Source organism: Rhipicephalus microplus, chromosome 1, assembly GCF_043290135.1.
Source record: "Rhipicephalus microplus isolate Deutch F79 chromosome 1, USDA_Rmic, whole genome shotgun sequence".
In the NCBI taxonomy this organism is placed as follows: Eukaryota; Metazoa; Arthropoda; class Arachnida; order Ixodida; family Ixodidae; genus Rhipicephalus; species Rhipicephalus microplus.
Genome location: NC_134700.1, coordinates 200,252,391 through 200,279,025, shown reverse-complemented (window position 1 = coordinate 200,279,025; position 26,635 = coordinate 200,252,391). Strand labels below are relative to the sequence as shown.

General features: G+C 44.5%; 1 protein-coding gene across 1 annotated transcript; it reads right to left on the bottom strand.

Annotated features, from left to right (window-relative positions):
- Positions 1 to 4,213: 4,213 nt before the first annotated feature.
- Positions 4,214 to 26,629, bottom strand: MED1 (Mediator complex subunit 1). The gene is made up of 17 exons (XM_037412564.2): positions 26,527 to 26,629; positions 25,965 to 26,092; positions 24,321 to 24,399; positions 23,395 to 23,449; positions 23,202 to 23,331; positions 22,232 to 22,260; positions 22,068 to 22,139; positions 21,656 to 21,730; positions 21,098 to 21,165; positions 20,550 to 20,636; positions 18,860 to 18,974; positions 18,473 to 18,597; positions 17,386 to 17,492; positions 16,415 to 16,598; positions 8,019 to 8,114; positions 7,840 to 7,945; positions 4,214 to 7,095 (listed from the first exon to the last, which is right to left on the bottom strand). The coding sequence occupies exons 1-17, from the start codon at positions 26,594 to 26,596 to the stop codon at positions 4,410 to 4,412; spliced, it is 4,212 nt and encodes a 1,403-aa protein (XP_037268461.2). The 5' UTR covers positions 26,597 to 26,629; the 3' UTR covers positions 4,214 to 4,409.
- Positions 26,630 to 26,635: the final 6 nt, after the last annotated feature.

The following is a 26,635-nucleotide window of genomic DNA, read 5'->3' as shown; positions in this document are numbered from 1 at the left end:
GCGCTGCAGCGGTCCGTTGCTTAGTGCCCTCAGAGGCGTCATACCTTAGCAGCTGCTTTATGTTCTAGACGCGTAATGCTGGAACGAGTGTTGCATGAACAGAATCGTAGTTCTCAACCCTTTAAACAAGCAACCAATGGGCTTCGCTGGAAAAGTAGAGGAGTAAAATGAATGTAAAAAACATAGCAAAATGAGGTGCAGAGGCAGGGCAATCCACTGACGTCCAACTTCGGCGGAAGTTGCCGCATTAACAGAGAAAATTTTCTACGAGCTTAAAAATAATTCAGTGGTCAGTTACAAAGTGTTTATATGCAATACTGTGACTTTTTTCAAATTTATGGAAGTGTCCATGAAAATACATCAATTCCAGCAGAGATGTCATTTTAACTGGATGTGAAGCAATGTTTTGTGTTGCTTTAGAATATCAAATGAGCATAATTGCATCACAACGCCTAATTATGATCAGTCATTTCCACTCATTTTATCCCGACTGTATGCAACCTTTTTTTCTCTAATTTACATGTTGGTGTGGCTCTCTTAAATTTTAATTCAGTGCAATTTGTTACATGCTAGTTGTGTGTTAAATGCTTGTGCAGAGTATGGCTATCTGGTGAAAGAATATTCAATTTGATTAATATAGGTTGCTCTCAATTCAAACCATTTCTTTTTTCTAATTCACATGTTCCTGTGGCTCTGTCTAAAACAAATTATAATTCAGTGTAATTTGTTGCATGCTAGTAATGTATTGAGTGCATCTACAGAGTATGGCTATCTCTGGAAATCAGAATATTTAATTAAATTAATCTAGGTTGCTCTGAATTTACATGTACTGAGCTTTGAAGATCCTTATGTTGGTTTCTGCCAAGTGCAGTTCAAAACACTGCCTTCCACAGAAGGTGTCCAACTTCTGCATGAAACTATGCAATTTTTGGAGTTTGTATCTGAAGAGTTCTTCTCAAGGTTTAATGTTTTTAAGTACTGCTAATCTGTATACTCCCTGCTTTTAATTTCGGTGGTTCTCTGGACACTTGCAGTGCCTTCTGAAGGCTAGAAGAGAGTTATTGGCTGGAAAAATAAAACTGCTGCGCTTCTCAATGTGTTGTTATGCTGCCCCGTTCAGTGCTGTCGTAGCAAGGCTTAAAGTGCTTGCAAGATCCATTCATAACATTCAGAAACGTACGAAATTCAAGAGTACAAGGCCTAAAATGTTTACAAGTTCCATTCATAATATGCTGGAGTTTGAAGAGCACGAAATTCAAGAGTGCATGACGAGGTACTGACTAGCATTTTAAAAACATAACAAAAAATGTCTAAGATAAAAATGGTATAATTTATTCGCTATTTTCACATCCCACTTCGTTTGATGCTGCTAAATTTGCAGATTCTTAATCATAATGCGTGCTTCCAACTGTGTCTTGCACCACAGCCATTTCCTTAAGAGGTACTACTACTCTTGGTATTCTTCATTGATGCCATGATGCTGCAGTTTGTTGGGGGTTTAAGTTTTCCAAAGGGAAACTAGCACTTCACCATCACTGTCTTGCGGTACATTTAGTCATGGCAGCACCACTAAAATCACTGGGTGTCTATCATAGAGTCATGATAGGTACCCAGTGAGTTCCTATGACAAGTGCTGTAAAAAACAAGCTGCTGTTTATTACCCAATCAATACATTCACTGTGTGACAAGTTAGCTGTGCCAGCATTGCTTGCAACAATCAACTGAATGTGAGCAGGTACATAACGAGCCATTGTGAAGAAACAAGTACCCCAATGTGTAGTCGTTGACATCTCGGGTAGCTCATATGCACACACTGCGACATACCGTTGGATATGGTACAGAGGAGTCAATCAAAGACTTGCGAGGTAGTACTTATACAATTTTGGTAACAATTGTTGTGACACTCTCTTGCCGGGGTGTCCTATGCTATACTCTGGAATTGCCCACTGGATGTTAATGGATACTCATGCCCCCATGGGTATCCATCGTGCCCTGTGGATACCCATGGCCTGTTGCAGTAGCAAGAGCAGAAGCGCCAGCGAGGGCGGCACCATCGTGACACCATCATGGTAGCAAATGTAAACTTCAAATAAATATTACAGGTGATAGTTATGCAATCATTATATTATGAAACTGTAGTAGTATCCGTATTGCAACAATAACTATGCCAATTTCATCATAATTGGTGCAGCAGCCCATTCAAAGGCACAAATCAATAAACCACGCTAGGGACAATGTTTTCATTAGCAACAAATGTTACATGCTTTTGTAGAAGGGTTTCTTTTGTAGTTTTGGGCCCATCTACACTGTAATCATACTATAGATGGAGTGGAGAACATCGCACAAATGGCAAACCAGCTACTTTTAAAAGGAAACTCACGAACTTGGATTGCACAGCACTCGCCCAGTTATGTTTGCTTGGAATGTAGCCTTCGCTGCTGCAACAATACCAGTAGCTGTCTTCAATAAAAAGAAAACATTGTTGACATGCCCTAACCCTCTGAAATAGCCACATCAGCAACCACTGGCCCAATGCAAGCTCTATGTTATGTGTATTCTACAGGTTGCGCCACAAACTTCAGCTAAGACTCAAGATCAAAGGCATGTCAGAAATGGATTGCATTGAACATACACTATTCACGGTAACCCATAGTTACTCAAACTATTTCTTCATTTCTTAAATGAATACAATTGATTATGTTAAATTACCCAAGTTCTTAGTTATTGGCTCAAGACCCGAGCTATGATAGCAGAGTTTCATAACATCTTTAGAACACACTGATTGGATTGTTTCCTGTATGATATGTTTCATGTAGTCCTTTCTGCCACGTTGCAAAGAGAGCCTGTGAAATATGGAAGTGCCATGTGACAAAGTGCTTATCCAATTCTATCGTGCCCACCTTAATTAAGCGTGCAATCAGCGAACGTGGCCAGCTGCAACATGACTGTTGTCACGGGTAAGCAACAGAGCCGTCACGCAGCTCTTGTCAGATGATGGCACAATATCATGCTGCTGGCCGTGTGCTGCTGTGGCAATAAACTGCCCATAAAACGTTGCAGGTGACCTGGTTCACCCATTGCACGCTTGAGTGTGGCACGATAGCAGTGTGCTAACGATGTCACATGGCTTTTTTTTTTTCACTTTTCACAGGTTTTCTTTGTAGTGTGGAAGAAAGGACTAAGCGAGACCAGAGTCCTTCAATCTGGCGAGACATATCATAGGACACAATTCAGTCAGTGGTTTCTGAAGGTGCTTTAGAGCTTTGTGGTTATACTTTGGGTCTTCAGCCAGTAATAAAATAGTTCCGTAAGTATGAACTAAGAGGAAAATAAAAAAAACAAATTTCTTATGCTAGTGCAAATACTATGCATTAAGTTACATTCACCTTTGAAATGCCTCTCATTTTTAACCTGTATAGCGACAAAAGCACAAAAGAGAACTGCAACCACAGCAATATCTATTTCAATGGATACCTCCATTGAGCTTGTGCATCATAAATGGGGAGAAAAAGGAAGAGCCCTCATGAAACCCAATGCTACAGAAAAATAACGTAAATCGGGTTAATGTAACCAATCGAAGCCACAGGGAACAGACAAGCTATATGACATCTGGTGATCTGCCTTCTATTTGTCTGTCAAACTTGTCACATCAGCCCGCTTGACAATGAACACATCTACAGGCATTGCCTGAACCATTTCATGCTCCATTTTAAGGTGTGCTCTTATTGGCATAGGAATAACAGCCCAATCAAATGATAGATGTGTAAACCAGAAAGGTGCTGCTAGGTTCAGATTGGTGGTGTTAGCAACAAGTGCCGATGCAAGCATGCCATATAATACACTTAAGGTATATAAACTCTTGAAGACTGAGCACTTGCGCCATAAGGTGAAATGCAATGATTCCACAATAAATATTGATGACAAAAAGTGATGCTACCTGGCTGTCTGCCACTTTCAGCTGGATTTGTGAACAAAACTTTTCTGTCATTCTCCAAGATAGGCAACTGTCTAGACTGCAAGTCAACAAAGATGACAGTAACTCTAATAATAAGAGGACATAAGCATTTTTGTCGCCTCATGTAGTATGCGTGTATTTGCATCCACATGAACTGTCCAACACTGTCTTGGGCTGAGGTAAACTAAAATCACGATGGTTACATAAACACTTAATGTACATTACCTCTTAAAAAGTTATGTACAGTATCTACATGGCAGTCAAATATGTCCCAACTGTGCTGCTGAAGGTGCTTTGGGTTAGCTGCTCCACTTGCAGTGGCTATGAGTAACACTGCACGAGTTTGTGACAGCAACTGGCTGCACAACAGCACATGTTAACTCCTCAGCACTGTCCTGGAGCACGGCTACCTCACAAGCGTTCAATACGCAAACACACATGGCAGCGGGATGCATCACTTTCCAAGCCCCACGATTGCTTCGTCCATGAGGTCGTCGTCAATGACACACGGTGAGGGTCTCGAAAGTGAGCTTGACACTGAATGGTTGGAGGGTGGGCTCCCTGCCTGTGGAGATTTAAGTGATGGGGACGGCACAAAGTATGGCGACTTGGCACTGAGACTGAGCGCTGGGGACGCCCTCGCTGGCAGCTCGGGGGCCACCACAGGCTCTAGCGGCCGTGGGGGGCTGTGACATACAGGGGGCACCACCTTCTTGCTGTCCATAGCAAAATCAATGACAAGGCCATCCTCAGGGCTGCTGTCATCATCACCGGTAGGGGCAGCAGCCGCGGATGCTGACTTGGTTAAGGAAACAGGAAGTGGCGGGGCCGTAGTGGGTCCCTTATCCTCAGAGGTACGAACTTCAGAAGTGACCCGTGGCACTGTTAAGGCCACAGGTCCAACTTCTGGTCCATTTTCGACTTTAGGTGCCAGGTGGTCTTCGCTACCTGCATTCCCTTTCAGTGCACGCCACTGGTCATCATCTGGACTTTCCCCAGGGGCGAGAAGCATTCTCAGGGCAGCTTCGTCAGACAGAGGCTGGCCACCTTCCACGCTCTTGGGTCCAGTTCTAGAATGCAGAGGCGGTGGCATCAAATTGGTGGCTTCCTTCTCAACAATGGGTTTTGTGGTATCACTGGGTTTTTTCTCCGGACGTATGCCTGCCTTGCTCATTGCTGCAAGTTTAGGCGAGTTTTTCAGAGAGCCTGCATTGTTATGGGCTACACGTGGCACCAGTGTTGGAAGTGCACTAGGCATGGCACTGTCGCATGGGTTGAACCCCTGGCTTGGACTAAGCTTTGCAGGGCTCTTGGTAGGAAGTTTCTTGGCTGGTACCCCTACAGGCAAGCCAATCAACTTCTGTGAGCTTTTGACTTTTGGCCCGCTTGAGAGGCTTCCTTTGGACGATGAGGCCCCCATTTTGGCCTTTCCTGAGGAGCACTTATAAATTCCAGATGTTTTGGTGACTGTGAGCTTGATACCTGAACCTTCCTTTACAGCGCTACCTTCGGCTGATGGTGTCCTTCCTTCTTTGACTTCTTTGCCCAGTGTTGGGCTGTCTCTCTTCTCACATGATTTTAAGGTTATGTCTGGCCTGCTACCTGCAAGTTCAGGAACTGGTGGCCCAACGAGTGGCGAAGCCACTGTATTGGTTAGCTTGGCAATAACTGCATTTAAACAACCCTTTCGTGACTTAGGTGGTTTGTTTAAGTTGTTAGAGCCACTGGCTACAGATGTAGTAGGCACTATTGTAATACTGGGAGGTGCAGTAGACGTTGGTGATGGTAAAGAAGGTTTAGCCACAACTGGTGTAATTGTTGTTGATGAAGGCAAATTGAGGTGCTTCAACTTCAATGTCCCTGTTGGCGATGATGGAGGCTGCTTTGTCACAGGGCTGCTACTGGGTACGTAAGAGCTGCCTGACACAGAAGACACTGGCTTACTGGGGCTGCTCTTCTGGGGGGACTTCATGGTGGGTCGGTTATCAGTCTCTGTGCTGCTCTTTATACCACTTGAAGGTGCAGGCTGGAGTGGTTTAGCAAGTTTCTTTCCATTGCTAACAAGTGAACTGGCAGACTTTTTCAGAGGAGGGCGAGACGTTGAAGGGCTCACTGAGCCATGAGGCTTTGTTGTTAAGTTAAAAGCTTGCTGGGAGAGTTCTAGTGGCTCTGGAGAAGCAGCCACGGCTGGCTGACGGCATCCGGAGTCAACACTCTCAGCTCTTTTTCTCTTGCGCTCCTTCTTGTTATCCATCTTCTTCCGTAGCTCTGATGAATCACGAGGCTTCGACCCTGACTTGCTTTCGGTCTTGGAAATCTTTAGACTGTCCCCTGATTTTTCGATTTTGAAGCTGACCGGTGGTGACGCCGAGCGGGACAGCTTATCGGAGTCCCCACCGGGAAGCAAGTTTTTTGGACCACTGTCCTGGGACCGAGAGCCCTCCCTCTCGAGCTTGATGTCTTCCCGGGCCTCCTCACTGCGAACACGCTTGACCTTCCGGCCCGGAGGCCTGTTTGTCTCACCCGGATCTGCGCCTTCTTCGGGAAAGAGTGCGCCCCCTGCACCCCGAAGGAAGCTGGCGGTGTCGTCAGTGGCAAGTTCCGCGGTGGCGCCAGCCGGCTCAGCGGGGTTCAGAAGCGCCGCCTTGTTCTGCCCCGCTTCAGACTCTAAAAAAGGCTCCTCCTCAGGATCTGTCCCACCGCCATCATCTTCTCTGCGTTTGGGGCTGCGGCCATCTGATGAAGTCGTTGCTTTTCTCTTGCGTTTGTTCCGAGGCTTGGCCTGGCCTAAAAAAGGAAACCCTGGAGCAGCGGGCGAGTTGCTTGCCGAGGGCACGTCGCTCAGCATGCTCATCAACATCATGTTGGGGCTCTGCGAGGGTAGTGGTCCTCCCAGGAGCGAACCGAGTGTGCCGGGCTCCTCTTCAGATTCCCGATAGCCATCAGCTTTGCCGGCAGGTGTAAAGTCACCGAATGAGCCAGTTGCAGGGTTGGGGCCATAACCAGGCAGACCTGTCAGATATGTGTTTCCACTGCTGTTCAGTGCATTGCAGTACGAGTCCCCTTGGCTGGACATCCGTGCTCGCTGACCTTGTGCCTTTCGGATTACTGCTCGCATAGTTACTGGGATGGAGAGGCACCTGCATAAGGTAAAAAATTGCTCTAAAGGCAGTCATGTGCAGAGCTTCTCAACTTGTAAGTGCAATGAATGAATCAAGCATGTTGCATGAAAAATATTATTGAAACCAGACTCACAAAAATGGCTGCTGCCCATGAGCCAGTGCTCACAAAGCTCACTGCAACACGACTGCTGGGAGTACATGAATCCAGTCATTGCTCCAACACCACCGCATTACTAGGATATTTGGTTGGATAACAAATGTGCATGATATTTCTAGAGGAAAGCTAGCTTACAGTGTGTCACAGGACTACTGTACTGCTACACTGAACACAACTATTTCTATCTCTTTTTTGTATAGCTGAAGGAAGAGGAAAAAGTATTTTTCTACTATACTATAGTATATTCATAAGCAGGCCTCAGGAAGAGAGAGAGTGTGTGTGTGTGCACGTGTGTGTGAAGGGAGGGGCTGTAAAGAACCTCTGCCCCCTTAGAAAAGCTTAAGTCATCTACATTTTGTATAGTACACGCACATATACAAAAGTGCACATGCACATACAAACCCTTATAATAAAACCCCAGCTACACCCCTGCTGGTATGTACACAGCAAGGTCCTATATTGCCTGGACTGCCACTCTGATGCCTACAGCATAATATCTGCAGCTTAGCTTTACCTTTTATACATGACAAACAGTTTGAGAAACAATTTCACTTCTTTTTTTCTTGTGCAAAATGCAGATACATACCACTAGTAAACGAACTCACCGCTGCATAACTTTGCTGGCATACTCATCGGTGCAGATACTGATGTCGCTGTTGAGAGTATAGATACGACACTTGACACTGGTGATCTCACTAAGGTTAAGGTCAACTGCAAGGAGAAAGAGGCAGCATATAAGCCACAAACAGCAACCTATTGGCAAATCTGCAGTGAAAACTCATACCTGTGGCCAGAGATTCATCTAGCGGGTGCTCGAAGGAGATGCTTATGTTTGATATAGATGTGGTGTTCACCTCGAACATGTGCGACATCTCGGCATCTGCAGGAACAGTGGAGCAGGGAACAAAGACAAACCGTTACAAGGAGCTTGAGTGCTAACCACGTTTGCAGGAACAAGTCATGCACATGTCATTAGGGTTATGTGCAACAGTAAGGTGAGTACTGAAAGGTGTGAAAAGATTGGTGGCTGAGCTTTTGCGAATACTTTTGATTTATATCAAACGAGGCACAAGTTGTGACAACTGGACACATTCGTTGGCTGAATAAGGAACTGAAGGCAGACGTGTCAGTAGTGGCTGAGACATGTAAACTCTGCCAGTAGCTTAATGGGCTGCAGGGGGCTGTGGAGCACACGCTCGAGCAGCAATGGCAGCGTGGGTGAGTGGAGCGGCAACAGGCAATCGGGTTGAACTAGAGGACAATGCTTCGGCAACTTGCATCTCGATGAATTGGTGAAGAGAAGGCGTCGAGGATCCCATAGGCTCTGATCTGGAAGTGATGATAGTCTATAGATGGTTAGGTTAATTTGGTTTTTTATGGCGCAAAAGCAGCTAAGGCTATGCTGCGCCAGACACAAGACTTTCAGGAATGGACACTGAAAAGATGAGATTTTAAAGCTTATTTAACAGGTTACATTCTTTCAGAAAGTTTAGCAAGTCAGGCAGAGGTACTAGAGGATCATCTCCTAGGAACAAAGCAGGGTGTAAAGGTACGTGTTGTTTGTATAGCTGGCTGAAATGTTTTTGTCTCTGTGTTTCAATGGTAGGACATGTGATTAGGATGTGCATAAGTGTTAACGCTTCTTGGCATTTCTCACACGTTGGTTGTTCTTCCTTTGCGAGTAAGAAGTTGTGTGTCAAGTGTGTGTGTCCAATGCGAAGTCGGCATAATACAACTTCAATAAACCGTTGCTGGTGACGGCAGGTCTTCCATTCCCCGAGTGTGGGTTTCACCAGGTGGAGCTTATTGTTCGTGCAGGTGTCCCATTGCTTTTGCCATTTTGCTAGTAGGGCCAGGCGAATTGTTCTCTGGGTGTCTTTAAAGGGAATTTTTACTTTTGTTACTGTTTTATGGGCTGCCTGGGAAGCATACTTATTTGCTTTTTCGTTTCCGGGTATCCCAACATGACTTGGGACCCAGCAGAAACGGATGCAGGTTGCCTGGCTGTTTAAGTATACCATGTTTAGAATGTCGCCTACTATAGGCTCACATTCGGATTTTATATGTAGTGCTTTTAGTGTGCTTAGTGAGTCGGTGTATATGATTGCTTTCTTGTATTTTTCAGCGATGATTTTTCGAACTGCTTCACTCAAGGCATAAGCTTCAGCTGAAAAAATAGAAAAGCTACGAGGTACTTTCACAGAAATTGCGCTTTTCGTCGTCACAATCCCAATACCCACGTGGTCCTCCGTTTTTGAGCCATCTGTGTAAAATTCTTCGTAATCCCTATATTCGTGCTGAAGTGTATAAAATTCTTGGATTATGTGTTCTGGTGGGGTGCTTTTTTTGTTGAAACGGCTTAGTGAAAAATCGCATAGCTGTGACAGGTCAAACCATGGCGGCAGTCTTGGTGGTTTAATAGCGACATCTAGTGATCCATCAGGGATGGTATAAAAGCGGCAGTATTCCTCGAAACGTAGGACAAGTGGTTTGATTAGGTTCGATTTGTTGAGGTAGTGTGAGCGCGAGTCACATTTTGCGGCAATTTCATAGCAGATGTGTTCAGGTGACGACCTTATTCTTAAAACATATGACAAGGTTAGTAATGCTCTTCGATCACATAGAGGGGGCTCATTGCATTCTACGTATAGACTTTGCACAGGTGATGTTCTGTAAGCACCACTTGACAGACGGAGACCGAGGTTGTGTATAGGGTCAAGACGGCGGACGTATGAGTTTCGCGCCGAGTCGTAGACTATGCATCCGTACGTAGTCTAAAATGCTGCGTACAAGAGATCGGTAAATACGTATAAGGCAGAGTCGATCGGAACCCCAGTGTTTATGGGAGAATACTTTCAGCACATTGAGTGCTCTGTTTGCTTTAGTTTTCAGTGCATTTATGTGTGGCAGAAAGTTTAGTTTTCGGTCGAATGTGATTCCTAGAAATTTGTGTTCTTGTTTTACCGGCATGTTGATGTTGTATAGTTTGAGCGCGGGTTCGGGGAACAATCCTCTCTTTTGCGTAAAGAGAACAGCTGTGGTTTTTTGGGCTGAAAAGCGGAAACCATTTTGGTCGGCACATTTTGTAAGCCGATTTATTGTAATTTGGAGTTGCCTTTCGCAGGACGATAGGCTGGAGGCTCGGCATGCAATTTGCAGATCATTAACATAGATGGAGTGCATGACTGTACGGGGTATAGCCCTGTTGATGGAGTTCATTTTCACTATAAACAGGCTGGTGCTCAAAACGCAGCCCTGTGGTACACCATTTTCTTGGACAAATATTCGTGACAGTACCGTACCCAACCGTACTTGAAAAGTTCTATTCGATAAAAAATCGTGTAAGCAGTTCAGCATTCTTCCGTGAATCCCTAAGTTAGCTAGATCTCTGAGAATTCCGTATCTCCAAGTTGTGTCATATGCTTTCTCTAAGTCAAAGAAGACCGAGAGACAGAACTGTTTGTGTAGAAATGCTTGTCGTATTTCTTGTTCCAGCCTAACAATGTGATCAGTGGTGGAACAGCCCTTTTTGTATCCGCACTGGTGTGCATCTATTAGGTGCTCCGATTGCAGAGTGAAGGTAAGTCTAATATTTATGATGCTTTCGTAAGTTTTTGCAAGGCAACTTGTTAATGCAATGGGTCTATAGCTACTTGGGGTTGTTGGGGGTTTACCAGGTTTTAGGAATGGTATGACTATGGCTTTTTTCCAATCTTCAGGCATTATGCCAGAGTACCATATTTTGTTAAAGAATTGGAGAAGTGCCTTCGCGGATGCTTGGGATAGGTGTGCCAACATTGCGTAGTGTATCTGGTCAGACCCTGTTGCCGTTTTTTTACCGGCAGAAAGTACCCTGTTCAATTCGTGCAGCGTAAGCGGAAGGTTATAACTTTCATTTGAGGTACTGCTAGTAGGCAATCTTTGTCTTTCTGCATTTTCTTTATATTTCATGAATGAATTGGTGTAATTTGCTGAGCATGATACTTTATAAAAGTGTTCTCCTAATAGGTTGGCCTGGTCTTCTAGTGTTGATTGTGTGTCTGGACTTGTAAGCAGTGGTATTGTGTAGGAGGAGTACTCTCCCTTGAACTTCCTCACCTGGTCCCAGATGTGTTTAGATGTGACTGAACTGTTAATTGATGATATGTATTTTTGCCATGAATCCTTTTCTGCCTGTCTTCGAATAAATCGGGCTCTGGCTTTTGCCTGTTTGAAGTTGATGAGGTTGGCGTAGGTAGGGTATCTTCGTAGAATTCCCCAGGCCTTATTTTGTAGTTTTTTGGCATCAGTACACTCGTTTGTCCACCAAGGGTTGAATTTCTTGCGTACGATGCCGGATGATTGCGGTATTGCTTTTTCTGCTGCTAAGATTAAAACTTTGACGAACTCTTCATTTAGTTCCTCAACAGAAAGCTCCGATGAGAAAACTTCATCGAGCTTAGCGTTTTCTGTGAAAACTGGCCAATTCGCGAGCTGTAGTTTCCACCGGCGTGGCCTGCTTGTTAGAGTTGGGTAAGATGGTATGAGTTTTATGATGCCGGGTTGATGATCACTACCATAAGACGTGTTGACGACGTCCCATTTAAAATCATTAAAAATACACGATGAACACATGGCGAGATCTAAGCAACTAAAAGTGCGCGAGGTTGGTGAAAAGTAGGTAAAAGCACCGGAATTAAGAAGGCAGATGTCATTTGATAAAATGAAATCTTCCACGGCTTGCCCTCTTGCGTCAGTTTTGTCGCTACCCCAAAGGGTTGAATGAGCATTGAAATCCCCAACTAAGATAAATGGTTTTGGCAGCTGTTCCACTAGATTTTCTAGGTTTTTGGTGGTGAAAAGGGTGTGAGGTGGGATATACAGTGAGCAGAAGGTGATGGTTTTGTATGATAGGATGGTGACGGCTACGGCCTCGAAAGATGTGTTTATTTGGACATCTCGCGTAGGAGTGCTACCCTGCACCACTATGGCTACTCCTCCTGAAAGACGGTTGCAATGTTCGCGGTCCTTTCGGGCAACTTTGAAGCCTTTTAGCAAATGGCTTTGTTTTGCACCAAGATTTGTCTCTTGGAGGCAAAAGGCTACTGGTGAGAATTTGTTAATGATGTCCTTTATGTCACCTAAGTTATGAATTAAGCCTCTACAGTTCCAATGTACGATAAAAGCCATGGCAGAATAAAGTTAAGTAAATATACTTCTGGGGATCGATCGGTATAAAAGATGATAGGTGAGAATATTAAGAAGTAGAAATAGAGAGAAATACGATAACCATTACGGTTATCGCTTACTTATTGTGGTTACTGGGACTTTGTCCTTGTCCTGTTTGGTACGCTCGAGAGAGCGCTTGTCCTTCAGTGTCGATGACACCGGAGTTTTGTGGTCGATCTCCATTGCCTTGTCTGAGGCGCTGGACGATCGAGAGTGAGGCGCTGAGAAACGGATCTCAGGCCTTGGCACTCTATTGAGTTTAGGGCCCAGGGAGACCGGAGTCTGCGGGCCTTTTGATGTGCATGGAGCAGCTGGCGCTGCTTCTTTTACGAGGGCGGTTTGAGTCACCATAGAACCACTGGGTGTGGTAGCGGTCGACTCCTGAGGCCTTTGTGACGCTGCCCCCGACTGCGTCACATCGGCGTAACTTCTGTAGAAAAGGCATGATAGCAGTGTTCGCGCTTCGCTGAATGATATTTTTTCTTTGATGGTCAGAGCGATCACTTCTTTTTCTTTTTTCCAACATGGGCATGACCGGGAATACGCTGGGTGTTCCCCGTCACAGTTAACACAGTGGGGTGAGGATGAGCAGTTTTCTGATTTGTGGTCGTTTGCGCTGCATTTTGCGCATGTTTCTTTGCCTCTGCAAGAGTGCGAGGCGTGTCCGAATCTCTGACATTTGAAACAGCGTCTGGGGTTGGGAATGTAGGGTCTGACATTTATTTTTAAGTACCCAGCCTTAAGAGAGGTGGGCATTTCACATGTTCCAAAGGTTAGTACTACGTGTTTGGTGGGCACTTCCTGATTATTGCGACGGATTACAATTCTTTGGACTTTGATGACGTTTTGGTCTTGGAAACCTTCGAGGAGCTCTTCGTCACTAAGGCCTAAGAAGTCTTCCTCAGAGATTACTCCCCTGCTGGTGTTTAGAGAGCGATGGACCGAACCGGTGACAGCTGTTTCTCCAATGCTGGTTAGTTGGGATAGCTTAGGCACTTGGTCTTTTTCGGTTAGCTCCAAAAGGAGGTCACCGCTTGACATTTTAGATGCTTTGTATGTGGGTCCTATTTTTTCTTTTAGGCACTTGGCCACCAAAAATGGGGATAATTTTCTTAGAGGTGTGCTGTCACTGTGGATAATGTGGTACATCGCAAAAGTAACTTTAGTTTCTTTCGAGACGTGATAACTTGCTTCGGTGCGGCCTCTCTTGCGAGACCGATCAAGGTCGGCGGATGCTTGTAAAGCCATACAAGTATAAATGTGTTCGGTAACAGCGGCGACCACCCACCACGGAGCCCAACAAGGGGACGCGGTCGGACTTGTTGAAACAAGCCCTCCCGACGCCAGCCGTACGCTGTCACTATAACCCAATGTAATTATCCAAGGTGGGATACCTACACAAGGTTAACCCTTGCCGCCACGAATATCGAAAGTAAACGGAAGAGAGTAGAAGACAGGACAGATAAATAGTAAGAGATAAAGACGAAGATGTAGGGAGAGAGAGATAGGAAAAGGCGACTGCCGATTTCCCCTGGGTGGGTCAGCCCAGGGGTGCCGTCTACGTGAAGCCGGGGCCAAAGGGGTGTGTTGCCTCTGCCGGGGGGCCTTAACGGTCCAATCACCCAGCGTCGGCTCAACCCCCAGGATCCCCTTTTCCCCGGACACGGCAAAGCCAAGCACGGCTAGGCGTGGGAGGGAGTAGAAACTCCCCCGTTAGCTCGGGTCCGTGGTGTCGCTACACACCAAACGCCTACTTGCGCAGGCGCCCCTGCGGGGGATAGTCTATAGAGTTGCCGTGCGACTTCCTCACGAATGAACTGCTTTATCTGTGGAAGCAAAGCCATATGATCGGCGCTATCACGGTGTAAGCCCAGAGATTAAAGATTTGCGATGTCTTGAGCAACGCCACGTGTGAAATGGCGCTGCCTGCGCAGCTAGGTCATCGTAACTCTGGCAGAGATGGATGACGTCTGCGACCGTATGAGAATTTTTCACAGCAAGTACCTGGAATGCATCGTCATCACTGCCTTTCAAGATGAGCTTGATCTTGCCTGCTTCGTCCAGGGATGAGTTGACGAGCTTGCAAAGAGAGAGCACATCCTCAATTTAGCTCACGAATGTTTCACCCTGTCTTTTGACTCTGCCGCAGAAGCGTTGTTCACTCGAAGCCGGCATACAGCAGGGCGTCTAAAGAACTCCATGAACGCTGTCGTGGAATCTCACCAGGTAGTGCAATCGGTCTGGTGATTCTTGTACCAGAGTTTCGCTACGACGGTCAAGTAGAAGTATAGGTTTGTCAGCTTGTCGCTGGCGTCCCACTTATTGCAAGCAGTCACCAGCTCATACTCGGCAAGCCAGTCTTCCACGTCGTGCTCATCTGCGCTAGTGAATATATGGGAGGATGACGCTGCCGGAGCGTGTCAGGGCATAAAACAGGCGTTGGTGCGACATCAAGAGCGCCCTGAGATGGTCCCAAATCGGCCATCGTGACAGGCCATGGCAGTATGGTGCACAGTTTGAGCAGTTCCAGGATGATGACCATGTGTACCCAGGCGCCTCCACCAATTCAAACGAGGGTGTATTAAAGTGTGTGTGAGAATTTATTAGAAGGCAGAGAGGTTGGCCTGAGCTAGTTCGCTCTAGCCTGCTACTCTACACAGGGGATAAGGGAAGGGGGAAGGAAAGAGGGATGAAGGGTGATGACGGGGACAAGAAGAAGTGGTGCGTATGTACAGTAGTCACTTAGCATAGTACCCTACAGTCTAGTATCTAGTCCAGTGCTTTTTATAAAATCTAAAACAGCCTTTGTAGCAGTTTTTGACACTGTTTGGTTGTTCATTGCTGACAATATGTGGCTTTCACTCAATGGCGTTCGCCCGATGCTTGCCAACGTTGCAGTTAGCATTTTTATTTGCGCCACGTATAATGCACAGTCACAAAATATGTGAGCTAAAGTTTCGCGCACTTGGCAGCGCTCACAATTCGGGCTGTCCGCATGGCCGATTAGGTGGGTGTAGTGGCGAGTGAAGGCGACACCCAGGCGAATCCGGTGCAGTATATTAGCATGTCTTTGGCTGATTTTATCTGGAAGACGAAAAGTCATACCGGGTCTGTTTCCCGCAGACGCTTGTTCCGGTGATCTGGTAGCGACCAGTAAGTGGCAGCGCATTCGCGCTTGAGCGATCTGGTGTATTAAAGGCAGAAGTTGCGACATCTGGACATCAATTTTACTATTAGCGATCGCTTGTCGTAGTTTCTCTCTCCCCACTTGGTCAAGCCGCATGTCCACTATCTTCATTACATGTACGAAAACGCAAAAGAAACAGCACTCCTAGATTGGTGGTGGCATTTAAAGCCCAAGTCGGAACATATGAAAAGACGTGCAAAAAAATAAAATAAAAACAGGTGCTATATAAAAACTAGACACTGAATTTCCCATTATGGCAGAGTTTTGCAAAGACAAATCGCAATGTAAGTCCAAACACTGGCAAAGTTGGCAGTTTCCCGAAACTAAAGGTGCTATATGTATTTGGTCCCGTGACCAAATACATAGCACCTTGGTTTTGGGAAACTGCCATATCACCTTTGAAGAAATGTTCATGAGCAATTATACATTTGCTGTACACTAACTGAGGAAAATTTAATGTTCATTAAAGTCATGCTCCTAATACACACTACAGAATAAATGTCTAAAATGCAAAGGTTACAGAGGCAAGCCCAAGCCCATATTGTTCTCAATGGAGAAATGTTGAGAATTCCTGGAACAGATGGCTTAATGTGTGTATTGATGTGTCACACACTTTCGACAGATTAACTGCAATCCAGGTTATAGTAACCTTGGTTCAATTCAACAGTCTCCTGCAGTAGAACATCGACAAAGGTCTTATCCACTAGCTTTTTTTATGATGAATAAAAGGGAAGCAGCGTAAATAAAATGAAGATATAAATATTGGCTATTAGCACAATACTAACTCTGTCGGCTAGAGGGTCGCACACAGCTGGCCACCAAGGTGTTGAACAGCAGCTGCTGCCGCAGGAACACCAAGATCTGTGGCACATGCGTGGGATGTGTGAAGGGCACTCCAGACACCATGACTCCTGGAAGTTCCGGACTGCCCGACAACAGGTAGTAACAGTGCTGCTGATCGGGCAGTGTCTGCAAGCCGAAAGGGTTATTTCGCAAAAAAATGTCGCCAGCTTCACCTACGCAGATACCTAGTTTTCCATGACACCCAATTTTCGAAAAAACGGTACTCTTACTGTTTTTTTGAACGTCAAATTAAGATATTATAGTTTTCTTCAGCTTGTCACTGAACTTAACAATTTGCAAAGACAGAAACTTTGGTACAACGCTCTGCTCCCACAAGTTCACGACTTAACGCACGTCTTAACAAAATGGCGGTCGTTGGCAGTGGGCGGGATTTGCAACCGGCCACTTCTCTGGCTTCTTTTGCCCCGAAATATCCTTTTATGGCCCACTTTCCAGACCTGTATAGGCATAATAGACTTTCTACCTCTAGTTTTCGCTGACAAACACAAACTGTAGGGTTACCATGTCGTGGTGCAAGAGAGCCAAGCATGCCACACGTTTAAAAAGATATATTTCTAGCCAAAACAAACAATCACAGGAATGGTGAAGATGACAGGAAAGTAGCTGAGCTACTAACTGTTTTCTTCACTGTTCCCGGCAATGGTTTGTTTTCACCGGATGCATATTTCATTGACGTAATGCACCGAACGTGTTCTGCATTCTACAGCATGCGGGGGGCCGAGTGTGAGTTATACATTCACATTATGTCTTCATCGCATACTAAAAGACTTGAGTATTTCTATAAGTACATATTAGAGGAACGCAAACTCTTATTTACAGGCACGACCGCTGCGTGCAAATGCAGAAAAACAAAGGATTACAGGAGCACATTCTGCAAAGATGCTCGTCTCACCACGTTGAGTCCACGGTCACTCGAAGCGGAGAGCTTCCCTTCGGACGCCTGGTTGATGATGAGGGAGAGCAGAGGCTGTGTCGTGCTGGTGTCCGCACACTCAATCACTGCGCAGTAACTAGTTGTCACAGTGGGAAAAATGCTTTCCTGCCAATGTGAATGCGCTACGACTGTCCTGCACATTTACATGATCGTGATTACTTATTGGGATTGTTACAATGAATGCAAAGGATTCTGAGCCACATTATTACATAACAAGTTTAACACAGCTGAAGATGACAAGTCGATTATTTACCACCGTTCGTAACCAGAAAGGAATCACTTGAAAGTGCTCTTAGAGTAAGTTGGGCACACAAATGTTGGTTCGTACCATAAGTGAGGAGGCACAACTAGAGCAAGAGGGCACCTAACTATAGTTTATTGTGCGCCTATGAACCCTTGCACCTTCTAGCTTAGTGTGCAGACTTTAGAACCAAGCCTTAAAAGTTGTGTGCCATGGTGCACAAAACTGTGACGGCCTCTACTAATGCATGCCAACATACCTTGCACAGAGTACCTCAAGTCACAGTTCTTACTTAAAAATGTGGGCTGCCAACTTTGATGCAAAGTGATTTTTAATTGATATTTCATACTTTTGCTTGCCGTCTAATGCAAGCATTGCTTAGACATGTTTGTCTGAGGTACTTAGCACTATCACTTTTAGTAGACTCGTATTAAACGGAACCTGAAAGGACCAGAAAAATGTTCTTTGTTTAACAGGAGTTCCGATCACTGAGAGATGAACAAAGGTGGAGAATCCAAGTATGAAACCAATCGTGCTGAAGAAAGTTGTTACATTTAAGCAGCAGTTCTGTTTAACAGGTTTCTTTTTACTGAGGGTCTACTTGTGCCACTGAGCGAAGTATCGAGTGTATGAATATTCACTACTTTTACACATTTGCAATCATTTCCAAAATGTTGCTTTTTTAAAGAAAGTAACATAAAAAGATTTGTGATAATTTTGTATTTTTTTGTGAATTACTGTAAGTTGCTTTAAGTTTTGCAGAAATTTATATTTAGCGAATCATGTGGCAAAGGGAGTGCTTACAGGTGACAGCATGTATCTTGCGAACCAATGCCACAGCCATGGGGAAGGGTTTGGGCAGCTTGAGCACGAAGCTTGCTGGCAGCATTGTGCTGTTCAGGTTGCTCAGGGCAGCAAACGACGGGAGACTGCAAGGTTCAAGCATCGGTGTTAAAGGAACACCAAGGAGAGTTCAGCTGGTCTGGTGGACCGAATGGCATGATTTGCAAACAGGTCATCCATATTAAAAGTTGAAAGTCTAGCCCCTCCTTTCACCTCTGCTGGTAATCAGCGTTCTCATGGCAAACAAAATTTAATAGTGGTACTCTGCACGAGTCATATCACAAACTGTTTCAATAAAAGGCTGTTCAACAGCGCACTCCGATTCTCACAGTAAAAGCATGTGCTCACTTTTTTCCCTCTGGAGTGTTGGTGACGCTGATGAGTGATGTGGTCTGCAGCTTGTGTGAGCCTGAGCTCTCGATGCAGACGGACACAGAATGACCAAGACCCTTCTCCAAGATGGCTGTGAGAAACAAGAACAGAGTGCAGCCAGGCTAGATCACATTCGTTAAGTCAAGACTGCCTCGTTTCTTGTACTGGGCTAAGTAATTCCTTTGGGAGCCACAGAACATTTTGCCACGTTTCCTTTCTAGCAAAGCATTTTCAGGCTTTCATGACAACAACCTCTCTTTATATCATAATATAAAGTTCATACACAATTTGTGCAGACGTACTTAAAATTTTTTTTTTACCTATGCTTAGCTAGCCCCGCCGCGGTGGTCTAGTGGCTAAGGTACTCGGCTGCTGACCCGCAGGTCGCGGGATCGAATCCCAGCTGCGGCGGCTGCATTTCCGATGGAGGCGGAAATGTTGTAGACCCATGTGTTCAGATCTGGGTGCACGTTAAAGAAACCCAGGTGGTCGAAATTTCCGGAGCCCTCCACTACGGCGTCTCTCATAATCATATGGTGGTTTTGGAACCCCACATATCAATCAATCAATACCTATGCTTAGTTATGCCTGTCATACATGTTTGAACAGTACATAAAAAGTAGAACCAAATAAATGCCTTGTTTTGTTATGCACATCTATATCAGAGTGCAATTCCTGCTAAAAAACAACCCTTACAAATCCACTGCAGTTACAAAACACATCAATGCATATTTGGCAAGTGGAAAAGCCGAAGAAGACAAAAACTCAGACTGACATTTACTAGCACCCACCTGAAATTAGGCTTGTGCAAAAATGACTTTCTTGTTCATAACAAATGGTAGCTAGCATCAAATAACTTTAAAGCAAATTGAAATAGCAAAAACAACAGGAATTAAGTAGGGTGCATGCTATAACCAGTAAAATATGTAACAGTTTTAAAATGACTATACCTAACCAATATATCATGCTCCTAAATTTAAAACAAAATTAACTGGTATGCACATAATATGTATACTTAACAATAAAATGTCGTTTTTGCAGCCGCAAAAGTTTACCCTGACTAGGTGGCTTCACGACATAGCTAACTCACGCTGCAGTGAAACTTCCTTTTCAGGTGGTTTATAAGATAATTATGTTTATTAGTTCATTTAAAACTTCAGAATTTCAAAAATTTGAAATTTGTGTTGAAGCAAATTCGAATTCAAAGGACTTCCAACATTTGCACAGGCCAAACAAGATGGCTTTAAATTCGTGCTCGAACATACTCATGCAGTCCCCAATCGAAGCATGTCTTCCTCCCTTTGTAGAAAGAACATGAGGAGTTCAACATGCCTATTGACTCTTTATACAATCCACAAGTGCGCTTCCCTGCACTGCACATTCACCAAACTAATGGTGGCACCTGTTCTGCTTGAAGTGGAGATCTAGTTGCACATGCTCAAGCTTGTCTATTATGCCTGATGATGCGAAGAGAGCCGAGTTTACACTTTCCACATCATAGGACAAGCAAACTGCTCTGGAACACGCTGTTTGAAGTGACTAGCCGCCATGAGTAAGGCAAACTGCACAACAGAAAGTCGAACTCTACAATTACGCAAGGTGTATATTACTCCGTCCGCACAGTGTCTGCAACAAACACAAACGATGGTAGCAGTGAAACACCTGCCTTCGACTGTCAGAGGAATAGAGGATTGGCTGTCCACGTCGAGTAAGTCGTAAGGCGAGATAAAGAATGTGAGTTTCATAGGATGCCCTGAAAGAAAGAAGAGAGACATGGGGGGTCAGAGGTATTACTGGTGCCACAGCTTGGGACAAACAATATTCGTTTACAGTCACACACAGCTTGACGAAATCAATTAAGAAGCAAGCCTCAAGGACTGCTGTAGTGATGGAAGCATTTCAGTAAACCGTTACACAGGAACGAAAAATCAACAGTAATGCAGGGCTGGTCACACATGGGAGCTAAAATTGTTGTGAAAAGGCGAAATGAAAAGAATGGTTGTTTGAAAACAATCTCAGAGCAGGTAACTGTATCGCACTCCTATAAAATAAAGTGGCCTGCAGAATTTTGCAGCCAAAAGACTGAGCCACCAAAAGAATGTGCATGTTTACGACGAACATTCATTTGAAGCGCTCCTAACAGGCCAACACAGCAGGGTAAGCAAAGCAATCGCAACAAAGGCAGCATCTAAAAAAAAAATTTATTACACAAACCTCCCTTGCGCGGCTGCAAGATGCCAACCGGAGACTTGTGAACAAGGTTGCTTGGCTCATTCATAAAGCTGAAAAGAAAGAGATCAGTCTGAATGGGAATGATGCTTCATAAAACACAAGTTCCTACAAATGACCGGAAGTCAAGATGGGTTAAATTTACACCAGATCTAGACAGTCTTCCTTAATCAAGTTAACCTGGGAATGTTGTAAAAGAAAGAGGCTGACATGGCGTTGCAATGCTTGAATAAAAGATAAGATTGAAAAAGAAATTTAGATTGTGGTATTCAAAGTCTCATAATTGCGCAACCAGTAATGGGCACAATGGACAAGCTCCAGATTAATTTTCGCCACCTGAGGTCTTTTAATGAGCATCCAAAGCATGGCGCAGAAAATTTTGCATGCTTCTTCTTGAAATGAAATGTGGCTACGGCTGCTACGACTGAACCTGCAAGCTTCTAATAAAGTACAATGCTACATCTATTGTGAGAAATCAAAATAGAGGGAACAGCACAAAACTAAATACTAAATACAGCATGATCTTCACATGCATTTTCATACCTTTGCAACTGAGACAGGATGCTCAAGTCAGTCTCTAAGGCCTGAAGAGCCAGGTACGCCTTGGTCTTCTGTTTTCTGTAGCAAGAAAGCAATTGAGACATAATTAACTGACCTTGACAAATACGGCTTCACCCCATATAACGACTCAATAGCTTTTTCATAACTTTGACATTTTAACTATGGTTTGTATGGCATTGGGCACTCTTTATTGTACCAAAATATCTCAACTTTCTTGGTTCAAATCAATAAACCTTTCACGGTTCAAGATTTCTTTGGGTGCATTAAGTATTCAGAGGCACAAATGTCGCATCTCCATGGAGCAAGCCTGAAAATTTTGGGTAAGCAACTTTTGCATTTTTTTAAAGCCACTTCTCTCAGGGTCAAAATTTTCTTTGAAACAAAGTGAACTCACTTGTCGGCATTCAGCTGGTAGATTGATGCCAGCCCTTCGAGGTGTTTAGTAAACTCGGCAAAGTCTCCACGCCTGGGTTAAACACACACACACACAAAACAAAGAAAGCTCTTAGCAAAAATACCAACCAGTGCAGAGGCCAAAGAAAGAGTGACTTCACTCACAAAAGCACTTGCGTCAGCTCGGGACAGCTCTATTGTGAAGGAGAAAGAGAGAGAGAAAGAAACACATCATTCAGGTACTTGCTACAAGCGATGACGCACGCTTTAGTTGCACAGAAGTCACGCCATTGCAACATCTTTGACTTGATTCAATACAACAGAAATGCTGGTACTGCAATTTTTTGTTAACAAACAAAACATGTGTAAGTCAAAAGACCTAGTGTAGAGAGATGGTGCTGCTAGCCAGTACGAAAAAGGAAAAAAACTGTATTACATTTAAGAAAGTGGATGAGTTATTGTATGGACATGAAATCAACACATAACACTTAGACTAATTGCACACAGAATTTCAGCACTAGTGCATGCTGGTTGTGTTCAAACCAGAAAGGAGATCAAATATAAACATGATACCAAGTAATGAGCACTTCATACTAAGTAATGAGCGCTGGTACTTGTATGTGCACTTCTGCCAAGATTGGTTTCACAGTTGTATTCTGCAATCCTGTTGAACACTAAGCAAACATAACTGCCATTAAATAGAACATATTTTTTTAGTCTTTTCATGTTTCATTTAATAAAAGTCTACTTCAGAGTGATGAACAATAAAGAACTGCACTAAAGCAGCCACAGTACTCAGATCATTATTAATCTATTTGCCCACAAATTGAATTAACAATGCCTCGAAAAATTTAACCGACAAAGTGGCAACCTTCATCAATCAAAACGTTGTCCAGCCTGCCTCAGGCATGTGGCTCCATTCTATTTTGAAGCTAAAATTTGGAGCTTTCTGTGTCATGTACAGGATATCCCGTGCATAAACACACGAAAAAATTGCAAAAAGATACCGGGACCTCAAAATAAAAGAGCAAATACAATGTGGCACAAGAAATAATCTGGCACACGCAATCATGTGTGAAGGTAGTCGCAATATATTGCCGACAATCTCGCGCTAAGAGCAGACAGTATTGCTCACCAGGGGATCTCCGTGGTGGGAAATCTTGACGTCGTTCACAGTTCCACTGGGCTCCAGCAGGACTTCCACATAGAACATGTCTGAGCTAATGAAGCACTCCTGGCCTCCAGGACCCGTTGTAAACATGAGGCTGGAACATGCCATATCGTAAGCACATAGCCTTCCCCAAGAGTGTCCTCATAGCCAAACTCACCCTTGTTGTCGTGTGATGGTGTCCAGCCTCTCTATCATGGACTGCATCGAAGTCACTGGAAATCATAAATGAACGGTGTAACATGCAAAAAAGAAAGCTTCAAAGAAAAGTTTTTCAGCTGGGCCTTTCAACACCAGAAAGACATTAGTACTGGTATGGACTAACGCGTGACACTCAAGAACTCCAAATGTCATAACCAGTCTGCGTAAAGTCCACTCCACGAAACAAAGCAGTGAAAGTGTCACAAGCACTTATGTACGGTTAATTAAACACCTGTCATGTAGAAGACATGTGGCATTACAATACAACTTCATGCTTGACAGAAGTGGGTTTCAAATGGAGTGCGTAAACAATGCTCGCACTGCATATTTAGCTCTGTATGGTGGCATGAAATATCAGTTTCTTGCTTTCTTTGGGAATGGAACAGCTTTACTACATGTACAAAGGAAGTAAAATTTAAAATAGCAAATTTCCAGGCTTGTGTGTGTGCCATTCTTGCCAAAAGAAGAGGACAACATATTAGGGAAAAAATGGTGTGCAGTTACCCATTTACTGCATGGTTTTTCAGCAAATGAGTTGTCATAAAGCCTTTATGACTGTTTACATCCTCCCAAGTCGGAATCAAATGCATATAGATGAACTAGTATTTGTTGCAAGTAGCATATTTAGCAACAGTTTGTCTAAGAGCTATGCAAGAAATCAAAGAAAAAAAAAGTTTTGAAATATGGGGTAGCATCTAATATTGGCAAGCTACATCTACCAATGTGTTCAGAGTAGTTAAAATGTCAATACAAGCTACACCATATTGTATCATGACATCAAAAGGATGCCAGCCAGTGCCATCTTCACTCGTTGGATGAACAAGTTGTACAGATGATTATGCTCGGCGTTTCTCAACTTCAAGTCAACCATGAAGCAATGAGTACCTTTGATAGACTTCTGGATCATGTCAAGGCACTTCTGCAACTGGCTGCGCTCGGCGCTGTCCACCAAGTGATGTTTTTCCTGTAGCATAGATGGAGGCGCCAGAAATGTTAAGTGTCATATTTAAAGTTTGAATACTTTCAATTAGGTCACAACATGATATTGGTGAAATACTCTGAGGCAGCAAATAGTAAACAAGACTTTAGTTATTTAGCATTTTATAAGCAGCACCAGTTTATAAGCTTTTTTTTTTCTTTCACAGCAAACAACCCAAGGCACTATGCCCTGATTGACTGAGGAAAATCTAATCTAGTCAAGAGAAATTCCACTCAAACAACATTCAACACATAGCACAGAAAATTAAGAAAAAAGAAATTGTGCAGGAAGCATCGTTGAAGAATGTCAATGCAAGCAAATCACCGAATGGTGTTAGCGACACACGTAAGCAGAGGAATCGTGCCCTTCAAGAAATATCTGCTGGAATGAGAATATTTAGGCAGCTTTAGTTGCGTCATTGCATAATTAAGAGAATCGAGCAGTTAACTAGAACATGTTACATGGTTTTTCACGTGATGTCACAGACAAGTTTTCTGTGCTGGAGGCCCTAAGATAGCGGCAATCGCGAATTTTTACCTTATTAGAAAGTGGCAGTGCACAAAAGGACAAATAGTCGTTCAGTACCTGCCTTCGTTTGGGCTCTCCCCACATTTTTCCGTTTGTGAGCCGCATCAGAGCGGAACACAAAAACACATGAGGGTCTCCGGCACTAATCTGATGTCATTATTTCTTTGAATAAGAGTTCACGCAGCATCTCAACCAGCTGGTTGCCCTAAGATGGTGGCCACGATAACGTCACTGCCAACTACGCGTAGCGGTGTCCCAGCTCTCTTGCGGCCACCACGGAGGAAGCTAACTGCCCTTCCTGAATGCTCTGTTAGGCATCTAAATTTTGAGACGCACAAAACTTATCACATAACAGCAGATGTCACCAGGCCCAGCAATTAACTTGCCCGGGCTTCTCTCCACAAAAGCTGCATGATTTTAAATACAATGGCTTTTTATTACTTACGACATTGAATTACATCTCTAGGATAGAACTGTAGGCTGGCATGTGGCAGATGTCGGTTCTTTGAGCACGGAAGCACACTTACATGCTTGTGCATTTTGCAACAGTAAATATATTTAGTCATGCCAAGACGACATGAATGAGTGTGGAGTTTTACTTCGTAGAAAAGCGGCGTACATCGTTTGTGTTGCAATACATCGACATTCGCTGTTAGTCAAGTTGCAGTCATTAAGGTTACATGTATCTTGTTTTTTTTTGTTTTTTTTTTTTTTTCAAATTTAGGCACACGCAAAACTGAGTTCATGGCAATTGACTCTTCGGAACGAGAGCTGGAGTATGTAACACCTGCAAACACGCCGTAAGGTGGCTCGTCGAATGTGTACAATATCGTAACAATATTTCAAAGACTACAAGTCAACGCGCATCCCGTTCCGAGACTCTTCTATTTAACTGTGGCCGTTCATTCTCGTGAAGCACGCACAAAACGTTAGGCGTTCACTTTCGTCGGCAAGCGACAACTACTGCACAACTCACCCACGCGATACCACGCAAAGCGCAGCATTCAAACAGCCCAGCTCACCATGATAGCCATGCGGAGCGCCTTGGCCATGTCCCCCCAAGGCTTGTAGTGTTTGGCCTTGGCCCGGAGCTTCTCCAGGAGGCTCTCCCTGGGACTTTCGTTCGCGCTTTCCTTCCCATTCTGCGAAGCTGTTGCAGAGGCAGTCGTAAGTGGGAGGCACGGTCGGTCGAGCGACATCATCAAAGATCGGCAACGCACCGCAAACGCGAAAGAAAAACACACCATGCACTGATCACAACGCGGAGGATGGTGCGACTGACACTTCGCTGTCAATCCGACGGGCGCCCCGCGGACTTTCGCCGCAGCCAAAGGCAGCGCTATCGAGAAACTGATTTCCAGCGCTGCCGCGATGCAGCGGGCACACCACGTTTCGATCGCTACGAGGTGAACCAAGAAACTCAACCGAAAGCTCGATCCAACTTCCCGAGAGAGTTGGTGGTGCCTCTTGTGTTTTGGACGATCGGGAACGAGACACGCGCGAGGTAAACCGCTGCCAGTCGCGAGGCGCACGAAGTTGTTCAACTTGGGACATGTTTGAGTAGAGGTAGTGGGATCGACTCACTCTCGATTACGTCCTTTGCGCCAACTTGCGGGCACGGAGTAACCGCTGCTGGCTTTTCGACAGCCGCCATGCTTGAAAAGCACACTGTTTTGCTGGTTTGTTTGCGTCT

What these genes read in the sequence shown, in the direction of transcription:
- MED1 (XM_037412564.2), bottom strand. Translation starts at nt 26,596, where the DNA reads ATGGCGGCTGTCGAAAAGCCAGCAGCGGTTACTCCGTGCCCGCAAGTT. An exon ending in ACCATCACACGACAACAAGG is followed by an intron (nt 23,332 to 23,394) that starts GTGAGTTTGGCT and finishes GGCATGTTCCAG; the next exon opens with CCTCATGTTTACAACGGGTC. An exon ending in GCCAGCAAAGTTATGCAGCG is followed by an intron (nt 7,096 to 7,839) that starts GTGAGTTCGTTT and finishes TACCTTATGCAG; the next exon opens with GTGCCTCTCCATCCCAGTAA.